Genomic DNA, 22,015 nt, shown 5'->3' with positions numbered 1-22,015 from the left:
TATTTGTAATGTTTCACACTTTCTCACAATAACTAAATTGGTTTGCAACAATAAAGTGTTTTTCTAGAGTTTTCCTAGTGAGCGCTGAATTCTAAGCCCTTATGTATTTTGTGAGAGGGTAAGTAGCCTATGTTTACCTAAGTGAACCTATGTTTCCAGCAGTGTAAGAAAATAACTGCAGATGCTGGTACAAATCGAAGGTATTTATTTCACAAAATGCTGGAGTAACTCAGCAGGTCAGGCAGCATCTCGGGAGAGAAGGAATGAGTGATGTTTCGGGTCGAGACCCTTCTATGTTTCCAGCACGCATAACAAAAAAGTGCAGATGCTGAAAATCTGAAATACAAACTAAAATTAAAATCTGAAAAAACAAAAAATGCTGAAAATACTCAGCAAATCTGGAATCATTTGTGGAGAGAGAAGCAGACAATGGGTTTCCTGATGAAGGGTCTTCATCTTTTAATGCAAACTGCAAAAAAAAATCACATCTCTGTGTGAAATAGAATGAACAGATTTATTTACAAATCAATACTGGAGAAGCACACAGATAATCATATGACAGAGATTAAGTTGCAAATCTGTTTTAAAACCAGAGCCAAACATTGTCTGGCCAGTAACAATATGTGTACTTTCATATACGTTTTCACAATGCCAAGCACTTAAAAAGTAACAGTACATTTCTTTGAAAGTACACGTCACTATTGTGTAAGCAAGATCAAACACAATCTTCAGCCACAGAGAAAAATTGAAGGTTGGCTATCTCCACTGCATGGTGTCACATTTCGTCTGAGCTTGAGTTTAGTTTGAGTTTAATTTATTGTCGCTTGGTTCTGCTGGAGGCTCTTTATATTTTATCCTCCACAAAGGTCCATCAGATAAGTGTAAATTTTAGTCTGCACAGATTGCTTCCAAAAAAAGGAGTGAATAACAGCCAACATCCTCAACTCTGAAAGGTTTTGGTGATTTTTTTAGCTGGGGTAAATCTTGGATGAAAACCAAATCTAGATTAGCTATGGCTCTCCCTCGTCCAGACTTGAGGTTCTTGCAACATGAACATTATGATAAAGTAAAGATTGTTGTGCCCATTCAACACAAGACATCAATTTCAGAATAGGAATTAACATTTTTTAAATGCTAGGCAGTGGACCTGGTGGCCTTTCAAAGGATAGAACAGACTTGATGGGCCGACTGGCCCCATTGTGTGGCGCACGGTTTCATGAAAATAAAACAACGGTAAAACTGGAACAAAGGAAAATTCAAAGTGAGAAACCAACTCTGCGTATTTAAAGAGACAAAAAAAAACTTTTAAACATTTTCAAATTTGTTATGAGAGTGAAGGCACGTGCTTTTCGGTCGAAGAATTAAGCAATTTTATGAATCCGATTACTTCCAGATTTCCTAGGGACGGGTGACACGACAAACGGGTTAAAGCGGTAAAGTGGAGAAGGGCTTGCACTGGAATCCCAGACCCGGCCTTCTGCTACATTGGCTCGCCTCCCGCAGGAGAGAAGCTGGTGATTTGCTGAGCTGGTTGTCAATTCCGGAGCAGGCAGTTGGAGGAGAGGGCGAGTTGTGTTTCAATGTCATTTCCGTAATGGATGTAATATAGCAGTTAGTAGGGGAAAAACGAACCAAAAAAAATCAATGGGAATGTGATGGAACTCCGAGCAATCTCAGATTATGGAGCGCAGCAGGGAGGCGGTTAGCATCTACCAACACATTCATGTTCAGTTACAAGGTGGAGCTCCATGGGGCTTTACCCTAAAAGGGGGACTGGAACATGGAGAGCCCCTCACCATCTCAAAGGTAAAGACAAAACTTTGAGTCTTTGCTCCCGTTAAACCAAGTGTTCATGATTTAGCTCCTTGTTGAAACCGTGCAAGGAGTTCACTCCTGTGTTGTTCGACCACGTTTTGACTTGTCTGGGGTAGTGGAGTTCGGGGGAGGGGATGGCGAGTTGAGAGTGGGGAATACTTTACATCGGAGTGCAAACTATGCGTTAGTGTTCGGCATACATGCATACATGGCTGTTCTCAACAGCCTGCTGTTGGAAGGGAATTTGGGGAATGCGCTTTAAATTGCTTTGGAAAGGAAAAGTAATCTAATTTCTGTAGAAAGTTCGCTTGTTTAAAAGGAGCAGCTAGGAGGTATGTTTTAAAAACTAACAGCAGGCTGCATAACTGCCTTTTCTGAGGTGTATTTCTGGAGGTGGTGAAGGGTATGTTTCCGTTTTTTGTTGTTGTAATTGCAGGTTTTGTTCATTCTAAATGTGTGCATTGCTGTGGTATTGCAATGGGATTGTTTACCATCTTGGTAAACTTCCTATAAGGTTTATTGCTCAGCTTGGGGAGCAGAGGGGCAGGGGCTGGTGCCAGACGGCTGATGTTTTACTGTGTAAATGATTAACGATCCTTCTCCATTGAAACTCCCCGCAGTTCCTTCACAACTAAAACAGTCAGTAAGTAAGCAAACAACGACTGTGGTTCACAGAGCAGCCGGGACACTACTTCGCCTAATACATGAGGGATACGTTATAATTCCCTTCTAGTTACACTTTCTGCTACATTGTTACCGATTAACCCCTTCGCCCCTCCCCCATCGCCGTGCAGTTCCAGTTGAAGTTCAGTCCCTGCCTGATGTGCGGTGATTTCATCTCGCCTTTGCAAGCTGTTTGAGTTAACATCCCCAGAAGACAAAACCCAATGCTGTGTAAAGGGAGAGATAACATGGCTCTATATGGGAGAGATAACATCGCTCCATCTCGAATTAACGAGAGACAATTTAGTGAGGGGGGAAAAAAACCCACTTTACAACCACTGATTATCAGGGGCCAAAGAGGATTTCAATTAAAGTTGCGACTTGTTCAGAACTTTTGGCTGGCTGATTTTTTGACGTGTCCGTCCCCTCCCCCCCGCGAATTCGAAATGCCTGCTGGACCTTTTCGTCGGCCAATAACTTTTTCTTTACATTTTTTTTCATGAGATTTGTCCATTCTTAGCCAGACCTGCATTTAATGCCCACCTCCAAATACCATTGGAAAAAATTGGTGGTGTGCCAACTTTTCGACTGCAGAAAGATCATGTGGTGAATGAATCCCCATAGTGCAGAGATTCCAAGATTTTGACCCAGTGAAAACTTCAAACTCCTGAACCAGTCACATCTATATGCTGCCTTGTACTTTCATTCTTTCGAGATTCAGAAAGGAAACATGCCCTTCGGCCCATCGAGCCTATGCCAACCATCAGTCACGCATTTAAGCTAGTTCGATGTTATCTCTTTTGCATCTATTCCCTGCGCATTAGGAGCAAATTGTACAGAGGACAATTAATCTACAAACCCGCATGTCGGGGGAGATCGGAGCACCTTGTGGAAATCCATGTGAAGAACGTGCAAACTCCACACAGACAGCAACCGAGATCAGGATCGAACCTAGGTCCTTGGTGCTATGAGGCCGCAGCTCTACCAGCTGTGTCACAGTGCCGCCCTAACTCTAATTCATTCGGTTATTCCATTATTGCACTTTAATTGTATTTGAACCACTTCAGATGGCACAACAGTCTTTGCACCATTCTGCTGGTTTGCATTTGCTGTATTTGTCATCACCAGTTTACTCTGAGCATCATGTGAACAAGGAATTCAATTCCACCCCCACCCCTCCCCCCCCACTGGTGTGTATGACAATAAACTAACCTGAATCTGATGACCGAAGGAGATTATGGTTCCCAATCAAGTTGGTCTGTGACTTGGAAAGGAACCTGCAGATTGTGGTGCATGCATACATCTACCATTCTCTATGTTGGTATACATACATCTACCATTCTCTATGTTGGTATACATACATCTACCATTCTCTGTGTAGTAAAGATTCTGTACTTGGGAGATACTGTAACAAACAAACATTAAAGAGATGTACTGTATCGTGGAGACGATGTACACTGCAGTCATGGCATTCTACAGAAGGAGGGAGTGAATGTTCAGTGCAGTGGATGGCGTACCAATCAAGAAGACTGTTTTGTCAATGTGCTGTTGAGTATACTGGCTTTTGGTCATTTAGGCAAGTTGAGAGTATTCCACCACACTCTGGTTTGTTTTGTTGGAAATGGTTTGTAACGTCAAATGATTGCGGAATCTCCAGTCTCTGACCTTTTAAAGCAGAGTAGATCTTGTTAGGTCTTTGGTCAGTGGTGACCTTGGATGTGATGGCATGTGACAAAGATATAGCTGTACAAATGTAATAGAGACATTCTTGTCTTGGAGAGATTCTCGATCTCCTACTATTACTATCAAGCCAGGAGAATGAACCCGGAAACAATGAGTGCAGAACGCAAGTTAGGTGCAGCACCAGACTTAACTAAAAGTGAGGTGTCAACTGGTGAAAATGTAGCACAAGACAAAATGCAAAACAGTAATCAGAGTGTGCAGTAGACAGCTCTGTGACTTCATAACCAGTGGATCAGATCAAAGCTCTGCAGTCCTGCCATGCCAAGGATGCTTGTAACAAGGAAACAATTGGAGGTGAGAAGGTTCCAAGAATACCCAGAGCTGGCATGCGAGTACTGGAAGCTGGGATCAAGTGTATCGCTGGAGGAGTTTCGGGAACTAAGGAACAAAGTAAAAAAGGAAATCAGAAGGGCAAAAAGGGACCAGGAGATGGCTCTGGCAGATAACATTAAGGGCAATCCCAAGAAATGTTATAAATGCTTAAGGGGGATAAGGGTAACTAGAGCGAGGGTAGGACCCCTCAGGAATCAAAGCGATCAACTCTGTGTGGAGCCACAGGAGATGGGCAAGGTTCTCAATAAGTATTTCTCCCCTGTATTTACCGAGAAGAAAGACAGGAGGACGCAGGAACTTGGGGCAGTCAATGGAAGTGTCTTGAGAGCAGTCAGCGTTACGGTCAAAGAGGTTCTGAAGGTACTATCGTGTATGAAGAAGGTAGACAGATCCCCAGGGCCTGAGCAGATATATCCGAGGACATTGTGGGGAACCAGAGCAGAAATTGTGGAAGCCCTGATTGAAATTTATGAGTCGTCTTTAAATGCAGGAGAGGTGTCGGAAGACTGGAGGATGGCAAATGTTGTACTCTATTCAAGAAGGGCTGCAGGGAAATTGCTGGGAACTGTAGCCCAGTGACCTTAACATCTGGAGTTGGAAAGTTGCTAGAGAGTATTCTGAGGGATGGGATATACAGACATTTGGAGGGACAAGGGCTGGTTAGGGATAGTCAGCATGGTTTTGTACGTGGGAGGTTGCATCTCACAAATCGGAGTTTTTTGAAGACCAAAAGGTTGATAAGGGCAGAGCTGTAGATGATGTATAAATGGATTTCAGCAAAGCATTCGACGAGGTTCCGCATGGCAGGCTGCTCTGGAAGATTAGATCGCATGGGATAGATAGCTAAATGGATAGCAAATTGGCTCCATGGAAGGAAGCAGAGGGTAATGGTGGAAGGTTGCTTCTTGGACTGCAGGCCTGTGACTGGTGGTGTGCCTCAGGGTTCGGTGCTGGGCTCGTTACTGTTTGTCATCTATATCAATGATTTGGATGAGAACACACACGGCAAGTTTAGCAAGTTTGCAGATGAAACAGAAGTGGGTGGTTTTGCAGATAGTGAAGCTGGCTGTGAAAAATTGCAGCAGGATCGTGATTGATTGGCCAGGTGGGCTTGATGGAGTTTAACACAGAAAAGTGTGAGGTGTTGCATTTTGGGAGCTCTAACGTGGGCAGGACCTACATAGTGAATGGTAGGGCTCTGGGAAGTGTTGTAGAGCAGAGGATTCTAGGAGTGCAGGTGCATGGTTCCTTGAAAGTGGAGTCTCAGGTAGATAGGGTGGTCAAAAAGACTTTTGGTACATTGGCTTTCATCAGTCAGTATTGAATATAGAAGTTGGGAGGTCATGTTGCAGTTGTATGAGACGTTGGTGAGGCTGCATTTGGAGTATAGTGTTCAGTTTTTTTCACACTGCTATCGGAAGGATGTTGTTAATCTAGAGAGTGCAGAGATGATTTACGAGAATGTTTTGTCAGGACTGGAGAGCCTGAGCTATGTGGAGAGATTTGGCAAACCGCAACTTTATTCCCAGGAGTACAAGAGGCTAACGGGTGATCTTACAGAGTCTTTTAACCAAGGTTGGGGAATCAAGAACCAGAGGAAGGTACATGGAATGGAATACTTTATTGTCACGTGACTAGGCACAGTGAAATTCTTTGCTGCATACCCAATGTATACAAATAGCAGCCACCTACGGTGCTGATACAAGGTGCTGGAGTAACTCAGCGGATCAGACAGCACCTCTGGAGAACGTGGATTGGTGATGTTTCGGGTCAGGCTGGTTGTAGGGGGGCTGGGAGTGAGGAAGGGCAGGACAAGGCCTGACAGGTGATAGGTGGAAACAGGTGAGGGGGGGGGGGGGGTTTGATAGGCAGATGGTTGGGCAAAGGCGGAGACTAAAAAAACAGAAGGCGTGAGGCAAAAGGATTGAAGAATTGTGAAACTAGAGGAAGGAATGTAGTGGGGGGGGAGGGGGAAGGTGAGAAATAACTGGAGCACAGGGTTTTTCTTTGGGGGAGGGGAATGTAGTTACCTAATATTGGAGAATTCAATGTTCATACCATTTGGTTTGTAGGCTACCCAAGTGGAATATGAGGTGCTATTCCTACAGTTTGTGTGTAGCCTCATTCCACTGGAGCAGGCCCAGGACAGAAATGTCAGTATGGAATAGGATGTATGACTATCGTGTTTTATAGCTCCAATTATCGGTCATTGAGCCATGCAGCTTGTAAACAAGCACTTTAGCCAAATCGTCCATGCCGATTTAAGATGCCCTATATAAGCTAGTCCCATTTACCCACATTTGGCCTATATCATTCTGAACCTTTCCTATCCGTCTAGAATGTTTAATAACCGGGAGATGAGGTAGGCCTTGGCGGATCCAGCGCTTGTTTGGCAAAATGGTCGCCAAGTCTACGCTTGGTCTTGCCGATATACAGGAGGCCACATCAGGAACATTGGATGCAGTAGATGAGGTGCATTTGGAGTTTCATCTCACCTGGAAGGACTCCTGGGGTCCCTAGATGGAGGCGAGGGAGGAGGTATAGGTACAGGTGTTACATCTTGTTTAGTTGCAGGGGTAAGTACCTGCGGAGGAGGTGGTTTGGGTGGGAAGGGGTGCATGAACCAAGGAGTGGTGGAGGGAGTGGTCTCTGTAGAAGGCAGAAAGGGGTGGGGATGGGAATATGTGACTGGAGGTGGAATCATGCTGGTGGTGATGGAAATGTCGGAGAATAATGTGTTCGATGCGAAGACTGGTAGGGTGAAACGTGAGGACCAGGATGAGGAGACTGGTGGACCCAGAGGACATGGGTTTCAGTTGGGAAAGGAAAGATTTAATAGGAACCTGAGGGGCAACTTTTTCACTCAGAGGGTGGTGGGTATTTTTTAGATTTAGATTTTTTTTAGATTTATAGAATCAGCGCGGAAACAGGCCCTTCGACCCGCCGAGTCCGTGCCGCCCAGTGCTCCCCGCACATTAACACTATCCTACACACACTAGGGACAATGTTTACATTTACCGAGTCAATTAACCTACATACCTGTACGTCTTTGGAGTGCGGGAGGAAACCGAAGATCTCGGAGAAAAACCACGCAGGTCACGGGGAGAACGTACGAACTCCGTACAGACGGCGCCCGTAGTCAGGATCGAACCTGAGTCTCCGCCGCTGCATTCGCTGTAAGGCAGCAACTCTACCGCTGCGCCACTGTGCCGCAGGGTATGACCTGCCTGGGGAGGTGGTTGAGGCAGGTACAATATAATAAGATTTAAAAGACACTTGGAGAGGTAAACGGATAGGAAAGGTTCAGAGTGATATAGGCCAAATGGGACTCGGTTATATAGGACATCTTAAATCGGCATGGACTATTTGGCTAAAGTGCTTGTTTACAAGCTGCATGACTCAATGACTGACAATTGGAGCTATAAAAACACGACAGTCATACAGCACAGAAACAGACACTTTGGCCACCAAGTCCACCCCAGCCATTAGGTAAACATTTCTGTTAACCTATACTGATACTAAACCCATTTCCCACAATTCCACAAACGTTTGAATGCTATGACTCACTTCACAGGGGTTTCACTGTGGACAATTAACGTTCTGCATGTCTATGGAGCAAGGTGTTAACTTCATGCAGACTGTACCAGAGCTCGGGTTGCTTTTGATGGCCAGAGGATGAATGAAATGATTTGCACCTTTGATGTCCTATTTGAACTTGAATTCAGCTATTGCCTCCTTAATTCGCTCCATCAGCATTTCTTCCCCATCTGGCTGTATTCATCCACTCCTTTGTTGCCTCCACACATAGCTCTGACAGTGATCTCTTGAACAGCCTCTTATATTGCACTTCATGTAAACCTGAGCTTGTGCAAAATGTCACAGGGGACACATAGCCCACTGCTTGTCAAGGTTTGATTGAGCTGTAGATGAGGAAAAGTCAAGTGATGAGTTTGGATTTCTTTGTCCCCATTTAAGAGCTTTGCCAGGTATATTGCTATTTCAATGCATCAACAACTACTTGCAGTTAAAATATAAAATATATTAGATGTGAAATTTGCTTAGAATGGTAAAGAACGGAATCTTTTGATGGGAACTAGGGAACCCAGACAGTTCTGGCCACCAGTGGTGGAATGGAGGAAATTGGAGCGGTGCCAGACTTGATTGGAGGATTACAGAGATCTCGGGGATAGGAGAAGGTTATAGAGATAGGGAGGTCCAAGACCAGGAAGGGACTTGAAAAAACAGATGAGAATTATGAAAACTAAAATTTTTGAGAGCAGAGGTCAATAAGACAGATGTTGGTGAGCACCACCAAGGATTGAATAAATCTTCTTAATAATCTTTCTCCTTGTTATTGATGCGAACCCTCTTGTACCTTCATAGGCTTTGAATATCCCCAATAATATTTAATAGTTTGGACTGCTGCCTATGAATTGTGCTTATTGAAACCATAACATAGATATTAGTAAAGAATAAATGGATTTCATTAGGCCAAGCTTTGTGAACTGAGAAATTTGAAATAATGCTTTTTACTGACCCAATTTTCTTTGTTCCATCACGAGAAGCCATTTCTTTGGCTGACTCAGCCCAAACACCAGATACTCTTAATATTTAGTTCCTTTGATCAAAACTTGGTATCCTGCCCTCAAATATCCCGCATGTTATTAATCAGCACTGTTTCTCCAGACATTTCACTTTTTTTTTTAAACAGTGAAATAAATGCTAGTTGGATTCATAGTATGGCTCGATTCTCAAGATAAATTATGAGAATCTGATGCAATTATTTCCAAAAGCATAAGCAAAGAAGCGAGCAATCTACCAGCAGGATACTTTGTGGAAGATTTTACAATGAAAATGTGATGTAATTAAGGACATTGACTTATCCCCACAGTAAGATGATCATTTAATTTTGCAAGGGTCTCGACCCGAAAAGTCACCCATTCCTTCTCTCCAGAGATGCTGCCTGACCCGTTGAGTTACTCCAGCATTTTGAGGTACCTTCGCTTTGTACCAGCATCTGCAGTTATTTTCCTACACAATTTAATTTTGCTGATCAAATATTGGCTTCGAGAACCATTGGTTATAAGGCTGCGTGTCTTTTTTAAAATATTTGAAATACTATGAATGAATGAAAGGAAAAAATATACCTTCTTTTCAAGGGTGGGAAAAGAAATAACATCCTAAACTGTAAAATGGAGTTGGGGAAAAAAACACATCTGGTTGAGCAGCTAAACAGCAGAGCAGGCATGCCATCAAAAAGACAAGTGGAATTCCTGAATTTACACAAACACTGTGTATGAGGACACAAATAACTGGGTGCTGTTGAAACACTGTGTATAGTTTTGGCTACTTTTGTGGGAACGATTTGGAACATGGCAAAGGTGCAGTTTAGATCAAGCTGATGTGTACCATGGATAGAGGAGAGTCTTAAAGTCTTTTCCAATAACTGGATTCCCCAGATGAAATGAAATACTTTCAGCAGTTGTCACTGTTATAATGCGGGAAATGACAGGCAATTTTGACCCAGCAAGCTTCCACAAACATCTGTGCGATAATGGCAAGATTTTATGTTTTAGTGATGTTTGTTGAACACCCACAATGGCCCCGAACAGCTGAGAGAACTAACATAGCTGTGGTTTAATGTCTCCCCTAAAAGTTGGACCAAAAACATGGCACTTCTAATAATGCAGCATTTCTTCAGTACAGCATTAAAATGGCAGAAAAGAGGTTTCTGCAGATAAACCTGAATCTATAACCACTTAACTCGGGGGTGAGAGTGCTATTCACTGAGCTGGAGTCAATGGATTTAAAGGAAAATTAGAAGGTAGTGCTGGGGAGAGTAAATGTTAAGTTCCTCAATACTATGAAAAGTTTGAGAAAGTAAATGTGGTCTAGCAGGATAACAAAATGACGTGGCACAAGATTATGATGACAACTAGAAGAGTTAAACAGGAGGATAGAAAAACGTTATTCACCAAGTAAGGCAGCACAGTGGTGTAGCGGGTAGTGCTGCTGCCTACTGCTCTAGACATCCACTGTTGACTGTGTGGAGTCTGCATGTTCTCCCGGTGTCTGTGCGGGTATTCCCCACAGTTCTGTTTCCTCAAACATCCCAAACGCTTGCTAGTTGAAGTATGCACTGATTGATGTAAATGACCCCTGGAGTACTGTGAAACTGATGAGCATGTGAAAAATATTAGGGTAGAAGTTAATAAATGGGGGAATTGATAGGATTGCTCGGAGATTTGGCAGACTAAATTGGCCTAATGCCCTCTTGTATTGTGAAAAATATGCAAACTGGACTCATTCAATTAACCTTTTAAAAGAGAATTTTCACAACAAAAAGATTTAAGAAAGGAAGAAAGTATTGGGCCTGTTGATTTGGAGGCAAGGAGCAGAGATTGTGGTTAGATGGGGATGGTGCTGAATTATCCACTAAAAGTGAATCATAGATGGCAATTTCACCACTGATAATGTTAACTTTTGATAAACAATGAGTAAAATACAATACCAAATGTGCCAAAAAATGCCTATTTAAATTATGTAATATCTCTCTGTGAACCATTATAGTGAACCATTGACACGCTCAGTTTAATGATTGTTGATCCCACAGGTCTACGTCTTGCTATTGTTAGCTTTTTCTCTGCCAATTTCCATTTTGTTATAGCCTTTTCCAAAAATATATTTGGGTTTTCAGCTAAAGAATGGAAACTCGCAGTGTTGAATATCCTGGTGGATTAATCATGCTCTGAGATAAATTATTGCAGGTGAAATTACATGTTGAAAGTATAAGCAGGTAATGATCTTGCCCAAGGCCTTTACATTCAACTTTAAACGTATTTAAAAACATGAAATCTCTGTACAAGGCAAAGTAATGGAGGAGAACATTTCAGGTGGTTTATCTGGTTGATCCCAAAGTTATTTACAGCTTATTTATTTGCACTTTAAAATAATTAGCCAGTTCTCCAGTTTTTTTCACATAATATACTGCCACAGACAAATATTTCCTATTTTTGTCATCTTCTATGCAAGTTAAGCATAGATTTAGAAATGCAGCAAATATTCAGTTTCACTGTTCCTGAAATGGTGAGTTCACCAAGCATGTTCAGTAGTTTAGTTCAGTTTCTTGTCACGTGAACCAAGGTACAGTAAAAAGCTTTTTGTTGCATGCTAACCAGTCAGTGAAAAGACCAAACATGATTACAATCAAGCCATCCACAGTATACAGTTACACAATAAAGGGAATAATGTTCAGTGCAAGGTAAAGTCCAATGAAAGATAATTCAAGGGTCTCCAATGAAGTAGATAATAGCTCAGGACTGCTCTCTAATTATTGATCGGATGGTTCAGTTGTCTGATGACAGCTGGAAAGAAACTCCCTGAATCTGGCGGTAGATACAAATTGCTGAAGTAACTCAGTGGGACAGGCAGCATCTCTGGAGAGAAGACCCAAAACATCACCCATTCCTTCTCTCCAGAGACACTGCCTGTCGCACTGAGTTACTCCAGCATTTTGTGTCTATCTTCGGTGTAAACCAGTATCTGCAGTTCCTTCCTACACGCATAAATCTGGAGGTATATGTTTTCACACTTCTACACCTCTTGCCTGATGGGCGAGGAGAAGAGGGAGTGATTGGGGGTGAGTCTCTTCCTTGATTGTATTGGTGGCCTTGCCGAAGTAGTGTGAGGTTTAGATGGTGTCAATGGAAGGGCGGTTGGTTTACTTGATCGCCTGGGTGATTAAATGAGTCCAGGTTTCATCGATTGAGTGTCATATGGTTAAACTGATGTATGTAATCTTGGATCTAAAACTTCTTTACAAAGACCTAGATAGAGTGGATGTGTTGCGGATGTTTCCAGTAGTGGGAGAGGCTTGGACCAGAGGACACAACCTCAGAATAAAAGGGTGTACTTTTGGATAGGCAATAGGAGAAATTTCTTTAGTCAGACAGTGGTGTGGAATTCATTGCCACAGACAGCTCTGGAGGCCAAAGTATTTTTAAAGCAGAGTATGATATGTTCTTGATTAGTGAGGGTGTCACAGGTTACAGGGAGAAGGCAGAGAATGTAGTTGAGAGGGGAAAAATAGATCCTTAATAAATGTCCTTTATCTTTGGTACCTTTCTCTTAAATCTTCAGGATAGCTTCTCTAAGGTTATGACATTCTTTCTGAAATGTTGTGCCCACATTTGGCCAGCTAGATGTTAGCAAAGCATCCTTATTTTTGTGATCTGTAACTCCGTTTAAAGCCTGATTTTTTTTTGCCCACAGTTACCACTGACAAACATACCAAAAATATACTTGTGTTTTTCTGAACTGCCAATGGTGGCTTTGTGGTAAGTGTTATCCTAATTTAAAGCGGTGAGTTGGAAGATTGTGCACAGCTATTGCATAATATAATGATGTCACATGAGAAAGGCAAAGGGGAGAATCATTCAAGAGTCAAAAGAGTTAAATGTTTAATTGTCACATCTACTGACAGTGGAACATTTTTTTTTACTTGCAGCAGCATAGCAGGTCTGTAAACACAATACACAGAGATAATATATAATAACAAAAATGCAATTATTTAATAACCCCAATATTAGTACAAAAAACCCTTCAAGTCCTCAGTACAACCAAAGACATTCCTTGGTTCAAAGTTGAGGTTAGTGCCTGATGGTTGGTGAGAAGAAGCTATTCTTGAACCTTATGGTCACAGTTTTTATACCTTCCCGATGTAGGGTGAAATAAGGGCATGGCCAGTGGGGGTTTATTGATAATATTGGGCATCTTTTGAGGCAGCGCCTCCTATCGATCCCATCAATGGTGAGGAGGTCAGTACCTGTGATTGATCGGATGGTGTCTATCACCCTTTATCACCTCCTTTGTTGCTGGGCGCTCCAGTTGGTAAACCAAGCTGTGATGCAACCAGTCAATATGCTCTCGACTGTACACCTAACAGTTCAAGAAAATGTTTGTTGACTTACTGAATTTCCTTAATCTTCAAACGAACTAGAGCTTTTGATGAGCTTTCTTTATGATTGCACGAATGTGCATGACCCAGGACAGTTTTTTGGACTTCAGAGATGTTGCTTGGAAACAGGCCCTTCGGCCCACCGAGTCTGTGATAACCAGCGATAATCCCGTACACCAACACTACCCTACGCACTAGGGACAACTTGTAATTTTTACCAATTAACCTACATTTTGGAGTGTGGGTAGAAACCGGAGCACCCGGCGAAAACCCACGCAGTCACAGGGAGAACGTACAAACTCCGTATAGACAGCATCCGTAGTCAGGATTGAACCCAGGTCTCTGGCACTGTCAGGCAGCAATTCTTCCATTAAGTCTCTGTGCTGCCTTCTTATCGCATATTTTCAGAGATGTGCCCCCCCCCCCCCCCCCCCCCCCCATGAGAATTTGAAGTTCTTAACTCTTTCCATCACCTACCCATTGATGAAGACAGGTTTCTGGATCCTCTGCTTTCTGCTTCTTAAGTCATCAATCAGCAACTTGGTCTTGCTGACGTTGAGAGCAAGGTTGTTGTTCTGGCACCCTTCAATCAGATTATCACTCTCCCGCCTGCAGTCTGACTCATCATTACCGGTTATTCGTTCAACAAAGGTGGTATCGTCAGTGAATTTAAAGAGGATGTTGGAACTGGTTTTGGCTACACAGTCATGGGTATCTGAATTGCTCCTGTGGTTATCGATGAGGAGGTATTGTTGCCAATTTGTCCTGATTGTGGTCTGCCATGAGGAAGTCACCATCCTCACCATCCTTAGAACGTGGATTGATTGCTTTTGATTGCTTTTAAATGCCCCTGAAATTCAGAAAAATGTAAACCGTTTTGAATTCACAAAATGCTGGAGTAACTCAGCAGGTCAGGCAGCATCTCAGGAGAGAAGGAATGGGTGACGTTTCGGGTCAAGACCCTTCTTCAGTCAGTGTTTCCTGTTTATCCATCGTTTTGCTTTTTTTTAAAATGCAGGATTTCCCTCCAGTGCCTTGATGGTATCTTTGATCAATACTGTCCCTCCTTACTGTTCAGCTGGTGGCACTTTCAACTTGGAGCTGGTTGGTTGGAAATTCAAGTCTCACTCCAGAGATTTGAGCACAAAAATCTGAATGCTTGAGTTGAAAGTTCTGATTAATCACAGGACCCATAAAAGTCCTCATTGCCAATGGGGAACATCCGCTTGTGTCTTCTTTCAAATTCATACAATACAGATGTCAATCCCCCTTTCCCTCTAGCCTTGGAACACTATGGATCACAGTGAACAGTGCACCCATCTCATTTACTTTAATGTGGCAATTTCCATTTTATTCCATTAAAACAAAAATGTACAAAGAAGAAAAAAGCCTGTGATTTACTGTTGGTTCTGAGGTCTGCTTGACCTGAGGAGGGCCAAGTAACACCTACACCTTAATGCCAGAATACATTCTCTCTATTTATATACAAGAGATCAGACAGATTGGGTGTGATTGTGTGAATGTACATAGTGTTGCAAATGAGCCAAATGATCTGTAAATTCAAATATTCACACGGAGCTTATGAAATTGTGGCAAAAAAATCACCGTGATGATTTAAAGGAATCCGAGTTAACATTCTAGGATGCAAGAGAAGATAAAAAGGAAAGAGGCAATGAGAAAAATGTGCATTTTTCACAACTATGGGATATTCAAAGTACATTTGTAATGTAGGAATGTAGCTCCATATTGAGTACAGAAAACTAGCATGACGAGCAACCTGACAATCTGGTAATCTGATTTGAAAAACACCCAATAGGGAATAATTCTCAAGATCATAACTTATGTTGGTTATGCTTGAGAGACAATAATAATGTAAGACATTGAGAATTATTCCCCGCTGCTTTTTAAAGGACAGTCGCAAGATATTCTCAATCTACCTGATGGGCTAGACTGGTCTCAATTGAAAGGAGCAATTCTGACGTTTCTTAATGCTGTCGTGTCATCAACCAAAGCATTTTCTTCCCAAGTCTCTGGAGTGAAACCTGCACTGATAACTGTCCAACTGGGAGGTAAGCGTGCAACCAACTGAGTGATGGCTGCAACTGGTAAGCCTGCATACCTTGCCGTTCCTTCTCTGCATGCAGTGCATCAGCTGTTCTACTTGGAGCTGAGAAGATTTGAATGAGGTGTTTTAAAGTCCAAAACGATTTAAATGAATTACATAAAAATGAGCTAATCCAGTTTCCAGTGGCTGGATAAATGGAGGACATGGGTGAAAGATGATGGCAAAAATTGGCAACAATTTCTGAGCATACAGACTTTCTTTGAGTAGTGATGATCTGTAGATACGGGTTTATATTGAAGATAGACACAAAATGCTTGAGTAATTCCGTAGCTCAGACAGCATCTCTGGAAAAAAGGAATAGGTTTCAAAGGTCTTTTATTGTCAAGTGTACCAATTAAGGTACAGAGATTTGCCAATTACCGGGTTTCCGGCCCGAAGTGTCACCTATTCCTTTTCTCCAGAAATGCTGCCTGACCCGCTGAGTTATTCCAGCTTTTAGTGTCTATCTGCAAACTAACTTTTGTGGGTCAAACAATTCAGGAATAGGAAACCTGACAGGATGATGAAAACCAGTTCAGCGGCATATTCTAGAAGAGAATAAGATAAATTATTGGAGAATGAGAGGACTGGAGTTCTGCTGAACAGTCGGAGACTTTAACTAGGTGGGTTTTCCTTTCAGAAGAGCCAAGTTGGATTTAATGCCCAAATTAAAACCAAACATTGCCAGAAATACTCAGTAGGTCATTCAACGTCTATAGAGAGAGAAAGAGCTAATGTTTCCAGGCTCAAAGGTTCATCAGAGCGAGGAAGGAGAGAAACCAAGTTAGTTTTGAGTTACATAGAAGGTGGAAGAAATATGTTTGATGGGGAGAGGCTGGGAATGCTGATGGAATAAGCAATTGATGAAGTTACCTGATTGAGATTCAGAGGTAAAGAATATACCCAGCAGGTTACAGCTTTCTAATGGAGGGAGAAAATCTGAGCAAAGATTGTGCATGGATGACCTGCAGCAGAATTGACTGGTTCTGTTAAAACAGAGAGAGCGAGTTATATAAAGTTTGCAGAACTTGGTACCAAGTCCATTAGGCTGCCCTTAAAGGAAGATCAAGTGCTGCTCCTCAAGCTTTTGTTGGGCTTCATTATAACAGTGTAAGAGGGCACAGCTATATTGGACAGAGTGCCAGTGGGCTTGAGCAGTAAGGTAGCAGGCAGCAGGGATTGCTGCTTCACCTGGAAGGATTGTTTGAGCCCAAATGGTGGGAAGGGAAGAAATGAAAGGACAACTGACAGCTTCCCTGTGGTATGGGGAAGTGCGGAGAGAGGTCGGTAGAGATTGAATTGCAGGCTGCTGCCTTCCTTTTTGTCATTTATCATTCTGCAAAACTTGAGTAAAAGTTGATTCTGATGCGAATGCGGTGTCAATCAATGCACTGACTCGTGTTTGGATATGTTTCCAAGGGATCAGGAACCATCAAGTATTTGGCTTCAAAAATGACCAGGATCACATCTGTTGTGCAATGGAGGTAATCACTGCTATGTGTATGTGCATACATTTTACAGACAGCAGGAATGAGAATTTTGTCATTTATATTCCTATTTTCGGTATCAAAAACAATTATAGCAAGCCTATTCCACCCTCAGATCAACAAACTCAATTTAGCCCAAGGATGGAATCTTTTTTGTTTATATATCTCAGTCTTTGTTCAGACTATCCCCGCTGAAGAAGCCAAGAATTCTTTCGGTCTCATGAAGCAAATAATGGCGCGTCTGTTGTAAAGCATAGAAGATAGACACAAAAAGCTGGAGTAACTCAACGGGACAGGCAGTGTCTCTGGAGAGAAGGAATGGGTGACGTTTCGGTTAGAGACCCTTCTTCAGTCTAAAGAATATATTGACAAAGCTAAGAAAATGGAGAGCTGTGATGGAAATAGATGTCATTGAAAATGCAGAGTTAGAATATTGTTGTTGTGATAAGAGACAAGGATTGTTGTTGGGCACCAAGTGATAAATGATGAGGAAGTTCATAGAGATTTAAGATCTTGAGACAAGGGAAGAGAAGGTACCACAGGAGCAAAGGTTTTGTTGAAGTACCAGATATTTTGTTCGATCTTTCCTTCTATAAATTTGTTCAAGCTAAGTTTTCAATACTGTTCATAATATGGTTGTGGATGGAGTCTGTGACATTCTGAAGAGAATTAGTCTTGCAAAATGATTCTCGTGCTTTTATTTTCCTCCCTTCAGAAACAAACCCTTCTTAATTTTGAAGTGTGTTTGTATATAAATGAGCACAACTGTGTGTTTTATTATGCTGCTGCTGCCTTGTATACTATTTATTACTTTCAAGTGAAAGTTTATTGAAATATTTGCTTTTTTTTGGTCGGGTTATATTCTTAGCTTCTAATTCTGATTCACCTGAATTTGGCAGAAGTAGAGATCTAATGATCAAGTTTGGGTGAATCAGAGTTAGATTGCACCTCGTTGCCCCACTCGCAACAGTTCAATGTCCTTGGAGATTGAACGGTTAATAAAAAAATTCAAAATATCAAACCTTAATTTTTTCAAACTTATGAAGTGTTTCATTAAACTATGTAGTGAAAATTGTTAGTTGCTCAGCAGAATCATTTTCAGGTGCCTAATTAAAAGCTGTGGGGGGAAAAAAAGCCTTTTTAAACAATAGTGCAACCTTCCTTTGTGAGGTGAAATAATGCAATTTCTGGCCAAAAATGCCTTTTTTGTGGAAAGCGTATGTTTGATTTTATAATAATAATAATAATAATCCATTTATTTTATATAGCGCCTTATCACATGCTCAAAGCGCTTTACAAAAACAATTAACATAGAAACAAACAGACAAACTATCCTGACGGAAAAGCGGCGAATACTCAACGCCAGCGTCCTCTCACGTCAGGGTCCGGCAGTAGACATTAAAGAGCACAAGACACACAGATAATTTTTTTTTTACATAAAACAGCCATCACAGTGATTGCTCTAGGCACACCCTCACTGTGATGGAAGGCAAAGTCTTATCTCCTCCTCGTTCTTCTCCCGTGGTGCCACGAGGTGATCGAGGCTCCCAACTTTTTGAAGCCCCCACCGGGCGATGGAAAGTCCCAGGGCCGAGCCGAGCAGACCGATGAAAGTCCTGAGCCCCCACCGGGCGATGGAAAGTCCCAGGGCCGAGCCGAGCAGGCCGATGAAAGCCCTGAGCCCCCACCGGGCGATGGAAAGTGCTGCGGCCGGGCCACGCAGGGCGATGAAGGGCCTGCGGGCGGGTTGATCGTACCTCGCGCTTCGGGGCGGTCGAAGCTGCTACGGCTGGAGCTCCCAAAAACCGGTCACCAGCCAGGGACCTGCGAACTCCCGATGTTGCGGTCTGCAGGGCCCACGGCCGAAGCCTCCGAGATGGTAAGTCCAGGCCCTGCGACCGGAGTCTTCAAGGTCGATCCCAGCTGGAGGCCGCTGACAGAGATACGACACGGTAAAGGTCGCATCTCCGTTGAGGAGGAGATTTGAAAAAAGGTTTCCCCCAACCCCCCCACCACCCCCCTACATACACAGAATTTAAAAATAAAACAAAACGTACATTTAACAACGACAATGACAAAAAAAACAACAAAAAAACAGAGAGACTGCCGGTGAGCCGCAGCTGCAGAACACAGCCACGCCCACTCTTTTACACACGTGTATCTATATATCTCTTTACATTTTTCATTGTATTATCAGTCATTTGGATCATTGATGGGTCTAGATTTTTGGGGTAAGTAATTATGATTGCTACTTAAATGGCAACTACCATTTTGCAGGTTATTTATTCAGTTCATCTAGTTCTTTTGCCTTGGCCTAGTAGTTAGTGGTGCACAAATAACAGAATGACCATTTTGGTCACCCCATTACAGGAAGGATGTGGAGGATTTGGAAAAGGTGCAGAGGAGGTTTACCAGAATTTGATGCCTGGATTAAGGGATATTAGCTAGATGGAGAGGTTGGACAGACTTAGATTGTTTTCTTTGTATTGCCAGAGGTTATGGGCAGATCTGATAGAAGTATATTAAATTGTGAGAGGCATAGATAGAGTAGACAGTTAAAAGCATTCGGCTTAGATACTATGAACCGAAGAGCCTGTTCCTGTGCTCTACTGAGTTAGTCCAACAATTTGTGTCTGTATTCTATGTTCTCTAAAGTAGCTTGTGACATAAGAGATTGTGACATAAGAAATGACATAAAAGCCATTTGGGCTTTTGTCTCTACAGTTCAACTTGCTCTTAGTGGTTAAGGTGCACCCACTTATAGAAACATAGGAAAAAGGAGCAGGGGTAGACCATTTGGCCCCAAGAGCCTGCTATACCATTCAGTATGATCAGAGAGAGTCATGAGTATTTAATTTGCATATGTATCAACAATGGAACAATAAAATTCTTACATGATGGTCACTGGGAAGAAGCTGTCCTTGAACCTGGTGGTCATAGTTTTTGGACTCCTGTACCTTCTTCCCGACAGTAGTAGTGAAATGAGAGCATGACCAGGGTGGTGCTTGGTTGTGCCTGCTCCTCCATCACAATACAATATTCCCACACTTTCTCCATATCACCTTGGTGTCTTTTGTGCCTGGAAATATATTAACCTCCTTAATGATATTCGGGTCTTCGTACATGCCTTGTTTACCCACTGGGTATGTCAAGAATCAGACCATTCTTTCCCTCATTGTTTCCAGCCTGTTCACTTCTCTTGCTTCCATCAGCGGAAACTTGTTTGCCGTTAGAATTCTGATTGCTTTTAAATAAATCAAATTATAAAGACAAAGCATTATGCCTAACAAAGGGCCATGATCAGGATGAAGCAGTGAACCTAACAGGAAAATCGTGCTTGTGGTTCTTGGGGAGGATATAGCAGCAGGTTCGGGACTGTGAGATTATAAAGGTAAGATCTCTTGAGGAGATGAGGTCACTGAGAGGGAGACAATCGCATGGTGTTCAACAGTGTGCTCAAGGTCCAGGTTTGTACATTTAATTATTCCCAGCTGGGATTCAACCTGAATCTGGATCCATAGTCCTGATTTCTGGATACGACCATGCTGTGTGATGACTAGAGTTTCCAATTATTTACCCTGAAATGGTGAAATATCTGTTTACTCCTTTGCTTTCCAAATTGTGCACGTTGCCATTTATTATGATAAGTAATCTAAGTATTATGTCCCAGAAAGTGAAGAAAGGATGGTTATAAATTTGGATTAAGTTATGTTTGTGTGGTTTAGTTGATAGTGCCTATTCTTGAATACATACCTTTTCAAATCATGGCTATACCAGACATTTTTTTCCCTTCGTGTGGGTTGAGTACATAGCAAAGATCGATTAACATTATGTCATAGCACAGGACTGTCAGCAGATCTGCTCGTGGCAACTCCATGCTGAGCAATCGAAAATTTATCATCTACCCTCTATTTCAAATGTTTATCCACTTTTCTATTATGTCCACAGATCTGTTAACAATTCCTACTGCAAATAATTTTACTGTCCAATATTCCAATGTAGAAATGACGTCATTCAGTTAATGAAAGTATTGTATTAATGAGTTTTGATCACTGATTTGCTAACCAATATTATTGGGCATTAAAGTCATAATAATTAAAAGCAGGAGCAGCCAATATAGCTTTTCAAGGCTGCTCTATAAATCCAAAGATCTGATCTTTGGCCTTGAACCCACTTTCCTTCCAAGATTCCACAGCTCCAGATTTCAATTTAATATTACACACTGAACTAAATACAGTTTTGAAAGATATTACTTGCTTTCAAGACTTGCATCCTAATGAAAGCCACGAATGAAAATTATGCTCTAGATGTAAGAGTAAGGTTTTTTTCAGCCAATATATTTTATACAAGTTCAGTTTTTCTATACTTTCCCCTCCAGTTTATGTTTAGATGTATATTTGTGTTTCACTTATCAAGGTGTCAGTGGTTGCGATGGAATACGTAAGGCAGTTTATGAGTTGAGAATTATTGATGTCTGATGTTTAATTTTACAAAAAAAGCAGAATATATGATAGACAATTCACAAGACCATCACTCAGTTGGGTGCTACTACATTTTATTATGGCTTTGGAAACTGCTAGAATTGCAGATGAGCATGGATCCAGTAAAGTTGAGGGATTTGATCATTGGAGAAGATAGGAGGTTGTGAGGAGGGATGGAGAAAGATGGATATTGTGGATATTGATGGAGAGGAAGCGGGCATGGGCATTACCTTCTGAAAAGTTGGGGGAAATGCCTCAGACGTGCCTGGCAGAGGAGGACGTCATGGACCACCTGCCAGTGGGTGCAGGTTTTGTTGGGCTCTTGAATTAAAGTTGGACGAGGGTACAACCTTCCAGTCAAGACCTGCTGCAATGACTAAGACCTGTCCAGTTTGCAGGCATTGTGTACACTAGATGATAGTGTTAGTGGTGA

General features: G+C 42.1%; 1 protein-coding gene across 1 annotated transcript in view; it reads left to right on the top strand.

Moving 5' to 3' along the window:
• The first annotated feature begins 1,680 nt into the window (after window positions 1-1,680).
• The window catches only part of LOC144600620 (protein Shroom4-like), an 87,125-nt gene continuing 66,790 nt past the window's right edge, over window positions 1,681-22,015 (top strand). The window contains exon 1 of the mRNA XM_078412425.1: window positions 1,681-1,806. Coding sequence (XP_078268551.1) covers window positions 1,681-1,806 — 126 coding nt within the window. The remainder of the gene's footprint in view (window positions 1,807-22,015) is intronic.

This window comes from Rhinoraja longicauda, chromosome 15, assembly GCF_053455715.1.
Source record: "Rhinoraja longicauda isolate Sanriku21f chromosome 15, sRhiLon1.1, whole genome shotgun sequence".
Taxonomy (NCBI): domain Eukaryota; kingdom Metazoa; phylum Chordata; class Chondrichthyes; order Rajiformes; family Arhynchobatidae; genus Rhinoraja; species Rhinoraja longicauda.
The sequence above is the reverse complement of the archived record's forward strand: the minus strand, read 5'-3'. Positions and strand labels throughout refer to the sequence as shown.